This window comes from Danio rerio, chromosome 20 (assembly GCF_049306965.1).
Source record: "Danio rerio strain Tuebingen ecotype United States chromosome 20, GRCz12tu, whole genome shotgun sequence".
Taxonomy (NCBI): Eukaryota; Metazoa; Chordata; class Actinopteri; order Cypriniformes; family Danionidae; genus Danio; species Danio rerio.
Window position 1 is genome coordinate 47774658 of NC_133195.1, and position 12051 is coordinate 47786708.

The 12051-nt window shown below is 38.2% G+C and overlaps 1 protein-coding gene across 2 annotated transcripts in view; it reads right to left on the minus strand.

Moving 5' to 3' along the window:
• Positions 1–1471: 1471 nt before the first annotated feature.
• fkbp1b (FKBP prolyl isomerase 1B) overlaps positions 1472–12051 on the minus strand; it is a 32035-nt gene continuing 21455 nt past the window's right edge. For both annotated transcript variants that reach the window (NM_200812.2, XM_068215395.1), the window contains 2 exons: positions 2828–2940; positions 1472–2219 (listed from right to left, as the gene is read on the minus strand). In NM_200812.2, the coding sequence (NP_957106.1) occupies positions 2091–2219; positions 2828–2940 (242 nt within the window). In that variant the 3' untranslated portion in view covers positions 1472–2090. The remainder of the gene's footprint in view (positions 2220–2827; positions 2941–12051) is intronic.

Below are 12051 nucleotides of genomic sequence, written 5' to 3' on the forward strand. Positions count from 1 at the left end.
TCTGAAAACATAGACCTATATACATTTCTGAAGAGTTCGCAATTAGCCAGAATTACGTGTGGCTGCAGTTTGTCTTTGAAATGAACACTACAGGGCGGTGTGACGCTGTTCCTTTCATGCTTAACAGCTGACTGCTTACCTCCATATGGACGGCTTTCCCACTGTTACCAGTTTGTCCAGTAGCTCACCTTGTAAGTTGGCAGACTTGAAACGCAGAGAGAAGTTGGCCACGATGACGAGTTCAAGTCCAGTAAAAAATCACTCCAGAAAGCAGTCATGTCAAGTCAGTCTGTACTTTTGAAAACACTATTGGTTGGGTTTAGGGAAGGAGGAGAGTGGCGTCAGTCAATCAGTCAGTCGACAGCAGCCTCTGGTGGATTTACGCAAGAACAGCAGGCACAAATGGCTCTCACGAGAGAAATCTGAGATCTCAAAAAGTGTACACAGCAGCTGTGCAAAGTACTCAGAGTTACACAAATGCACAACAGACGCCAGTACAGGACTGAAAATAGCCTATGGGGTGTGGTCAATAACCACTTCATCTATTTAGCATTTAGTTAGTCACACTGCTGCAAATCACACGTGTTCGAGACGGAGACACGGAGTGAAGATTGTTCTTGGTGTTTATTATAATTTGTGGTCATTGTGTGCGTTATTGACAAGTAAGTAATCTTTAAATCTTAATGTTAAACTTATCATTTTTTTAGCTTGGAAAGACTGTCCTTACATTTCTATTACTATGAGGATGACTGAGCAGTTTTCTGCATCAAAAGCATTCATTGTGAGCTCATTTAAGCCTATCAATACAAAAGCTGAAGTCAATTCCAATATGCTGTTTGCATTCACTTTACAACTGCAACGAACAGTACTTGATTTCTGAGTTAATCGGTGATTATTATTGACTATACAATGCACATTAATCATGCCATTTTGTATGTTTTATAAAAACATACAGGAATGTATGTTTATTATAACAGCGTTATCATATTAATTTCGGTTGTGTTACACAATTCATATTGTTTAAATACCACTTTTTTGTATTTGAAAATGTATATGATTAGATTCAGTAATTAAAAATGTGTTGTATTTTCTACATTCATTAATAGGAAACCACACACACACACCCATCTGCACACCAATTATAAATGCTCCACATCCATCAGCCGGATTAAAGTTTGTTTCTTGACAACTGGAATGTTGCACCGCTTTTTAATGGAAGAGCATGTCTGGAAAGAGGGAGCTAGTGTAACGCAGACTCTAATAATGGCAAATAGCGGCCTTTAGGGGTTTTAACGAAAACAAAAACTGTTCCTGGGATGTATTTAGCACTCTCCAGAAATGTATATAAGGGTACATTTTCAGAATGAGCCTGGGTTGGTATCTGCTTCTTTCTTACCTCTTAAATAGAAAAACCAATAATAATACACATAATGTTACATCGTTGCATTAGCTACAGTTAAAGTGCAAAATATTCAAAGAGTTCAAATATCTTTATTGAGCAAATTGACCAAATGTCAATTGAAGCCAAAGCACTCAATAATACATAATCAGTTTGTTCCACGTCTCATTTTTAAAGTTTCGAATGAGACTTACAGCAAATGTTTGTAAGGGATATATTTATATATATAGAAAATATATAGCAAATACAGTAACATTATCATATGCACTCAGCAGGATATACGTCTATCAAAAGTGGCAATGCAGATAGTGCTTGTTAATGCCCCTCAAAAATAATAAATAAGTCAGAATTAAAACCCATTAAACCCTCCAGTAAAATACTAACCCTACTAAATTCAGTAAGGCGGTGGATTCAGTCCGATCCTGATTTTAATGATTGTATTGTATTCCCATAATTTCAGGAAAATGCTAATTGAAAAAATGACAACACTTAGCATGTAGCAGAATGAAACCATTATGCCAAAATAGTTAAAGTCATCATGCGTAGAAAAGAATTAAACGCCCTCTACACGTTACATTTGTAGGTAAGAAAACAAGAAAAATGATGTCGAAGGAGGTTTTGTTGATGGGGCGAGACTAGTGTATCTCCTCCTCCTCCATTTGAAGACTTCAGCCCTGTAAAAGCTAGTGGTTCACTCCAATTTCAGCAGCTCTACGTCAAATATAAGCGTGGCATTGGGAGGAATGACACCAGGGTGTCCTGTGGCCCCGTACGCCATATCTGGGGTGCAGGTGATCTTCGCCCGCTGACCCAAACTCATCTGAAATTAGACAGAAATTGGTTATTGGATACATTGGAGAGCAGCATAAGCTCCAGCAGGCACGCAACATCATATGACGTACGTCTTTAGTTCTATTTTGGTTGTGACATCACCAAAATTTAACGTCAGTTTGCTGTCTAATACCAACGTCAGCTGACATCTGATACCGACGTCATCTGGTGTTGATATTTGGTCAATTTTAGGCTGTGACATTAAAATCCAACATCATTTTAACGTCATGATATGACATCTCTGCAATGTCAAAGTCTAACTTCAGTAGAAGTTTATCTTTGGTTGGTTTTATGTTGTGTAATTACTCAACTAAATTTCAACGTCACTTTAATGTCATGATGTCACATCCATACAATGTCAAAAGCTAACATCATTAGCCGTTGATCTTTGGTTGGTTTTATGTCGTGTCATGAACTAAATAATATTTATCTTGACGTTGAAGGCTGACCTCAAACTGATGTTGAGTTCTGACGTCAATCCGGTTTTCATATACATGTACAACCAAAATTCAAAGTTAGACTGACGTTGGAGTTTAACGTCAATTTTACGTCTGTGTGATGTCCGGTGTCTGCTGAAATGAATGCATTCTCAATTACTTGTGCGACTCCTTCCTCCCAGCCCTTGATGACTTCTTGTCGGCCGATCTTGAACTTGAATGGCTTGTTTCTGTCTCGTGACGAGTCAAACTTCTTTCCATTCTGCAGCATCCCTGCAATTAAAGTACGAATGTAAGTAATAATATTGATTTTGTCATCTGTGCTTGTCATTAAGAAAATAAAGAAATGTTTGCTCTTGTAATCTTTAGGTGAAATCTGTAAATGCACTTCTTTTTTTTTCTTTTTAGTTAAATTCTCAGATCACATCTGTCTGCGGTATACGGCATGGCTAACATACTTCACCACGCCCCTACAACTATCTGTTCTGTCAACAATTAGAAATGTTAAGGAGGTGTCCGTTAGATTGTAATAACTCTCCACAAACCCTTTTCCCAATCTTTCTGAATGAAACGCCTACTTTACCACGTCCAATCAGCTTGCTGTAGAAAAAACAAGCCACGCCCACTACTTTCTCATTTAATATTCCATTCCTCTAAGAACTGTCACAATACAAAAAAAACCCCGGTATATATGTACATACGTATATATATATATATATATATATATATATATATATATATATATATATATATATATATATATATATATATATATATATATATATATATATATATATATATATATATATACAGTTGAAGACAATTATTATCCCCTCTTTTATTTAAATTTTTTTTTTATATTTCCCAAATGATGTTAAACAGAGCAAGGATTTTTTACAGTATGTCTGATAATGTTTTTTCTTCTGGAGAAAGTCTTATTTGTTTTATTTTGGCTAAAATAAAAGCAGTTTTTATTTTTTTAAAGCTATTTCTGCTAAAAATTATTAGCCCCTTTAAGCTATTTTTGTTTTCAATAGTCTACAGCAGTGGTTCTCAAAGTGGGGTCCAGAATCCCTCAAGAGGTCGCGGGATAATGAAAGGGGGTCGCCTGGTGATTTCCAAAAATCTATTTATTTTTATTAAAGCATAAGAATTACCATATTTTATCCACAACCTACTAAAAAGTAGCTGTTTATAGTTACTATATACTACTGTATATTGTTACTATAGTAGCTTATAGTTACTAGTTCTGTAGGATTGCGACCCCTGAGGTAATTACATTATATTAAAGACACAGCAATAGCTTCAGATGCAGCAGATTGATTTTATAATACCAGGTTAAACTTTCTTGCACATTTACAGCACTGTCATACATTAAAAAATATTAAACGAAGAATAGACTTGGGTCTATTGATGTGTGTGCGCCATTGCATGCAAGGTTTCTGTATTTATAACCGACTTAGGGGATATTGAGGGTAGCGAGTCACTGGCATTGTTATTTCGGGGGTTGCAAGCTGAAAAGTTTGGGAACTCTTACAGAGCAAACCATCGTTATACAATAACTTGCTTAATTACCCTAACCTAAGTTAACCTTATTAACCCAGTTAAGCCTTTAAATGTCACTTTAAGCTGTATAGAAGTGTCTTGAAAAATCAAGTCAAATATTATTTACGGTCATCATAGCAAAGTGAAAATAAGTTAATTATTAGCAATGAGTTATTAAAACTACTATGTTTAGAAACGTGTTGAAAATCTTCTCTCTGTTAAACAGAAATTGGGGAAAAATAAACAGGGGGGCTAATAATTATGACTTCAACTATATGTGTATTTATAATATTTACTGTACGTTAACGAAACAACAGCCACAAATCATTTATTTATTTTCCTTCGGCTTAGTCTCTATTTCAAAGGTCATCACAGCAGAATGAACCAACAACTATTCCGCTATATGTTTTACGCAGTGGATACCCTTAAAAATGCAACTTAGAACTGGGAAACACCCATAGACTCTCATATTCACACACACAATCGTACACTACGGCTAATTTAGTTTATTCAATTCACCTATAGCGCATGTGTTTGGACTGTGGGGGAAACTCGAGCACCTCGAGGAAACACAGGGAGAACATGCAAACTCGAACCAGTAACCTTTTTCCTGTGTTGTCACTGTTATTGTTTTTAAGTTGTTGCTCTTGGAGTTGTGGCCATATATTAAAAAAATAGACAACCACTTAATTATTTAGAGATCCCTAAACAAATGAATGTTCATAATCCTTTACCTAAGCCTAAAATGAGGAATAAAACTTGTCTTTGCTAATGCTAACACATCTGGTAAGATCTAAACAGACAAGCCGCTGACAAGAAGCAGGCACAAATTGAAGCTTCCAGACTCACAGGAGACATTAATTGCAGTCCTGATCCTAGCGCTTGACAGATACCATCAGTACAACATCCTCAAGCTGTGCTCAAATGGGTATTTAACAGCAGATTGTGCAACATAGCAGACAAAAGCGACTACAAAAACTGGTGAATTCTGTCAAGTGGCCACACAAATTATCGCAGCAGTTTGTAATGGCATCATACAGAATAACAGACAGACAATCCATTTAAATATCTGAGTAAAGCACATTGCAAGTAAGATATCAATACAAGTGGATTCTTAGGAGACTGTAAAAGGATAACGTTTTTTAGATGTTATAAGCATCTTAAGACTATATATTATCTAGTGTGCTCTAAAACAGTCACTGTCATGATTACCAGCGATCTTATTTCATAAGATCGCTGGATTTCACTAACAATAACTTATGGACTACAAATCCGCTATTTCTGGACTACATTTTCATACATGCACTCCGGTCACACTCACACATGCTTCCTCATCTAGACTGATTACTCGCACCACCTGAGGATTGTCAGAGACTGATTGCACACACTATTTAAGCAGCACACTCACTCACTCACTCCCATTGCCGAGTCTTGTTAACTGTATAGCAACACTACAACATGGTTTCCTGGTCTTGTTTCTCTGTGTTTTGACCTCAGCCTTGTTTACCTTTTGTCTCCGTCTGCTTCCTGCCTTTTGACCTCTTGCCTGTTACTTCGCCTACGATTCTGGACTGTCTTCATATACCTGTTTGCTCCTGTGTTGACCATTGCTTGCCTGACTTTGAATAAACCTGCATGTGGATCCAAACTTCTATTGTCAGTGTCACTCCCCGAGTTACAGTCACAAAATTCATACTTAGAAAATATAAACATCCAAAGCTTGTATCTGGTCCCTTCCTCCTAAATGGATTAACAATAGATGAATAACCGGTTTGTAAACAAACAGGTTGCAGAAAAAAACAGTAGCGCTAGCATTTACAGCGAGGGAATAACATACGGTGCGGTACAGAGTTTGTTGTTGTCTTAGAGATTAGTTATATTGATTACATATTATTTATTATTTACATAATGCTTTCAGCGTATTATAACAGCTTGTCAAACAGTGATAAGCACAGTTAATCTGCAAAAAACACGTTAAAGTACGCAGCGTTCGTCTGACAGGTCCATTTGCGATAGCACCCTCCCAATTAATATTGGATAAGATGAATGGCCAAGCATCCAGCCCCAAAATATACAAACATCTTATTAAAACTCCAAGTGAATTTACAAGAGAGAAGTTAAAGGCCTACTGTAACGATGGGTCTGACACAGAGGGATCCATTTGCAGTATGTTTATTAAACACAGTTTAACAAAGAACACACAGTATGCACTGGAGTATAACTCACATCAAATACAGTCTTATATGGTCGATAGGTTGGCGGATGGCATTTACAAGTCGATGTAGCAGGCATGGGTCAGAAGCAGGCGGCGAGGATTAATGTCGGGAATACAAAGCAAGGTTCTAGACAGGCAGCAGGCAAGGCAAGGTCGAAGAACAGTCCGGGTTAGCAACAGGGAGATCAGGCAAGGATCAGTAACGCTCAGAAATGTCAGCAAGGGGCAGAACAAGACTTCGCACTGGAGTGTTTGCGTGAGCAGCTTATATGTGTGTGTATGTGATCAGGGTAATGTGTCACAGGTGTGTAGCAATCAGTGTCTGAGTGAATGAGGATGACGTAATGCTAATAGTCCGGTGATGATGACCTCTGCTGGCCAGCGAGAGGAATGACTGGGACTGAGTCAGTGACACCTACAAGTATTTGCATGCCAACAGTTTTGTTCTGTGTGGTCATGTGCAAGAAATGATGTTCCATGATTACCAGATTCAAAACTTTGTATTGCTAAAAACCAAGATTCTGCCTAACCAAAGACAAGAAAAGAATACGGAACCGAGCAAGCCCTGGGTAATCATCAACAAGCAAAACAACTGCATTCTGACAGCGAACTGCACCTGTACGGCAAGGTATGTGATCCTACATTTTTACATTTCATTCTTAGCATTCAGTGTCTGCAGTTTAGTTCACCATCTTTAACTGTCTTTGCTGAAATCATTGATGCCATGAGTAATGTGTATGATTCAGCAGAGCGTGAACTAACCTGATATAAACTGAAAAGTCAAGCATTTTTAATTAGGTCCTCACTCCATTCAGCTCTTATGATGGCTCCTAGCCAAAGACATCTGCGGTTGGCATTAAAAGCAGTGTGGTGTACGGCATGGGCGTTGCTAGGTCTATATTTCTACTCAGCTCCCCTAAAACTTTTCCGATTAGCTCATAAACTTTAGACTAAATTATCGCCTTTGTCCCCTTTAAATATGATATGAAGACGGCGGCAGAATTCGGCTTCTCCCTGACTTTCGTTTTTCATTTGATCAGCAAACCACAGCTGTGCAGAGTGTGAGAACAAGGTGTGCATTTATCGATAAATTGTTGTAAAATATGCTTATTTGCAGTTCTTTGCCAATGGATACACTTGTATCACCAGTACCCCAATGTCATATAAGAACAATCGGGTTTCCAATCCTCAGTGCTTACCTCATAATAACAGCTGTTTCCTTCATGGAAAATGTAACTTAATGAACATTTTACTACTTTCATTTCAAAATGACCTAACATATTAAAATACATTACAGTGCATGTGGCAATATCTATACCACTGTCATGCACAGAAAGGACTGAACACAGTGACAGAACCACTTAACGAATATACTCGGTTTAACTGTCAAAGTCACTGACGGAGATAGAAATATCATGTGTTGTCTTGTATTAAAAATATTTCCTATTTTAATATTATGATTCAGGTTGTGAAATATGTGGATTTTTTTTTTTTTTTGAGCCCCCCTAAAATGAAAATCCTAAATTCGCGCCTGGTGTACTGTAACATCTAAGTTGTCTTTTTTTGGCCTTTCGAGTTTGGCATCCTACCGCACAACACAACATGTTTGCTACTGCTACCGTTTTTTTTTTATTTTTATATCACCTCATACTTCAGTTGCTCATCAAATCTTCTGACCAGTCAGATGCTCTCTAGTATCTGACATGTCCTGCCCCTTCTGGACTCATCTCATTTGATATTCATTTGACTAACTGTAAGTTTTATGACCTCAGAATAATAATTCCTAATCATTTTTATAGTATCTAGCTGGATAATGGATGTTAGGGTCTTCTGTGTGCTTGTTAGAGCCTTCTAGATCTCCCCAATTAAACAGCAGACAGTGTTAAAGGGTTATTTTGTTAACTCCTCGGGTTTGCTTTAAAGTCAGGTGTCACACACAGCTGACCCTGTTGGAGAGATCACTTCTGTTCTTATCTAAATCTCGTGTGGAATCTGAGCTTTTTGTGATCTGAATGAACAAAAAGAATGAAATATGAAACACTGGCCTAATTCGCCAGATTATTCGGCTGGTTTAAGTAGGTCACCTTTTGCCTCCGTCTATATTACAAGAGAGGGGAAAAGGGAGAGGAAGATACACAGCATGATTATACTATTGTTACATTGTAAGCATGCACAGAAAATCATGCATTCAATTCAAACAGGGGATAAAATGTAAAATAAAAGACGTGAGTAAGATTCAGCAACAAAATCTACCCAGTTTTGTCAATAAATAGAGATCTAGCTCCTATATAGTTGAAGTCAGAATTGTTCGCTCTCCTAAATTATTAGCCTTTATATTTTTCCCAATTTCTGTTTAACGGAGAGAGAAAAAAAAAAATCTTAACACATATCTAAACACATTAGTTTTAATAACTGATTTCATTTATCTTTGCCATGATGACAGTACATAATATTTTACTAGATATTTTTAGGATACTAATATTCAGCTTAAAGTGACATTTAAAGGCTTAATTGGGTTAATTAGGCAAGTTAGAGTATTTAGGCAAATCACTGTATAATAATGGTTTGTTCTGTAGACTATCAGTAAAAAAATTCTTAAGGAGGCTAATAATATTGAGCTTAAAATGTTTTTTTTTTAAACTGCTTTTATTCCGAAATAAAACAAATAAGACTTTCTCTAGTAGAAAAAAACGATAGGGAATAATGTAAAAAATTTCTTGCTCTTTAAACATCATTTGAGAAATATGTGAAAAGGGGAAAAAAAATAACAGGAAGGCTAATAATTTTGATTTCAACTGTAAATGATATAGACAATTTAATAACAATAACAATGCTACCATAAAGTCCTTCACAGCATAAAACAGCATCAAACTACCCTCACTGGCCACTTTATTAGGTACACCCTATTAGAACCGGGTTGGACCCACTTCTGTCTTCCGAACTGCCTTAATCCTTCGTGACATAGATTCAACAAGGACCTGGAAATATTCCTCAGAGATTTTGGTCCATATTGACATGATAGCATCACGCAGTTGCTGCAGATTTGTCGGCTGCACATGCATGATGCCAATCTCCCGTGCCATCACATCCCAAAGGTGCTCTATTGGATTGAGATCTGGTGACTGTGGAGGCCATTTGAGTACAGTGAACTCATTGTCATGCTCAAGTCTAAGATAATTAGCTCTTTATGACATGGCGCATTATCCTGCTGGAAGTAGCCATCAGAAGATGGGTACACTGTGGTCATAAAGGGATGGACACGGTCACAATACTCAGGTAGGCTGTGGCGTTGACTTGATGCTCAATTTATACTAAGAAAGAGTAGTGGAACGCTGGACGAGGAAAGTGGCAGAATAACTCGACACTGAAGGAAATAAGTAACGTAGACTCTCGACGCTGAAAGGGGGTTGGGAGTTTGAGGTGGGAAGAGGAGAGGAGTTTGAAAGAGAGGGGGGTGGAGGAAACAGCGGAAGCATTCAATACTAGAAAAAAGATAAGGAGATGTGGAGAAGCTCGACGCTAGAGAATATAGAACAGGAGATGCGGAGGAATTCAATGTTAGGAAAGTAAGAAAGATGTATATCGGCCAGGGCGGGGGGGGGGGGGGGGGGGGGGGTTGGGGAGGGGGGGGTAGGGTAATGATTGACTCAGAGGGAGTCAGAGCTCTGGGGGAAGCTTCAAGACGAAGATAACTGGAGTGGAAAGCTCCGGTTATTTAAAATGTATCCGTAATTATCTGATAGGGCAGATTACGGAGCTAATGTGGTGCCAGCCGTGTTGATCATAAGCAAGTGATCCTTTCAAAATTAGTTTATAAATAAACTCCACTTGTTTAATTTTGGTGGCCAGTGCGAATTGTAGCCTCAGCCTGCGTCCGAAAACGCATACTTCCATACTATACAGTATGCTAAAATCAGTATGCGAGGCGGGTAGTATGTCCGAATTCATAGAATTCGAAAAACAGTATGCGAGAAGTCCCCGGATGACTTACTACTTCCGGCGAGATTCTGGAGTGCGCATCCCATGCACGCTGCGCTATCCCATGATGCCCCGCGAGCGAATTCATGAATGGGAGTAAAGCGACACAAATGACGCAGGTACGTCACGTGACTATGTCAAAATGGCGGATGTAGTACGTCGGAATTCCATTCATACTTTTTACATTCATACTGTATAGAACGTACTTTTCTAACGGCCGAATAGTACGTTTGAATTCAAATGCAGTACCTACTGAGTAGTAGGCGGTTTCGGACGCAGCCTCAGTTTCCTGTTCTTAGTTGACAGGAGTGGCACCTGGTGTGGTCTTCTGCTGCTGTAGCCCATCCGCCTCAAAGTTATACGTGTTGTGCTTTAAGAGATGCTCTTCTGCATTCCTCGGTTGTAACGAGTGGTTATTTGAGTTACTGTTGCCTTTCTATCAGCTCGAGTCAGACTGGCCATTCTCCTCTGACCTCTGGCATCAACAAGGCATTTGCACCCACAGAACTGCCGCCCACTGGAAATTTTCTTTTTCTGACCATTCTCTGTAAACCCTAGAGATGGTTGTGCATGAAAATCCCAGTAGATCAGCAGTTTCTGAAATACTCAGACCAGCCCATCAAAAACCATGCTACGTTCAGAGTCACCTAAATAACCTTTCTTCCCTATTCTGATGCTTGGTTTGAACTGCAGCAGATCGTCTTGACCATGTCTACATGCCTAAATGCATTGAGTTGCAGCCATGTGATTGGCTGATTAGAAATTTGTTAACGAGCAGTTGTACCTAATAAAGCGGCATGTGATTGTATATCACAATTTTTTTTCACCTGAAAAGTACTTTACACGTGCCTCATCCTACAAGTTATATTGTAACATGAGATATTTTGTTCAAAAATATATGAGTCAGACCACAATATCCATTAAGGGTATGAATAACCATGTAACTGTGTCTTACTGAGAACAACTGGGTCTATGCTTTGAAGTCTGACACACCATTAGAAGCATTAATTCCGCAGAGTTTCATGCATGCCGAGGGAGATATGAAAGTGCCTCATGCTGAGGGATGGTTATCTTAGAGTACAGTGCAGTATTAACTTTCACTCCCCCCTGGACTTAAATGGAGCTGGGACTTCCAGGAAGGACCCAGCGCCAAGATATCTGCAGAGTGGGCTACTTTCCAAAACCATATATTATAATAGTAGCTTGTTGTATTACAAGGATGAACTAAAGCTTATTTATGAATGAACTAAACTGACTGAATATACACGCACACACACACGCACGCACACACACACACACACACACAGTCAACATTTAAAGTAGTTGAAGTAGATCAAAAAAGATTCTCTGTATTGTCGTAAGATCAACTTTTAGGTCAACTTTGATGAAAGGATTTGATTGAATTTAAATGTTGATTACGGTATGTACAGTTGAAGTCAGAATTATTAACCCCCCAGTTTATTTCCCCCCCCAAACCCCCCAATTTCTGTTTAACGGAGTGTCGATTTTTCAACACATTTCTAAACATAATAGTTTTAATAACTCATTCCTAATAACTGATTTATTTTATCTTTGCCATGATGACAGTAAATAATATTTGACTAGATATTTTTCAAAACACTTCTATACAGCTTAAAGGCTTAACT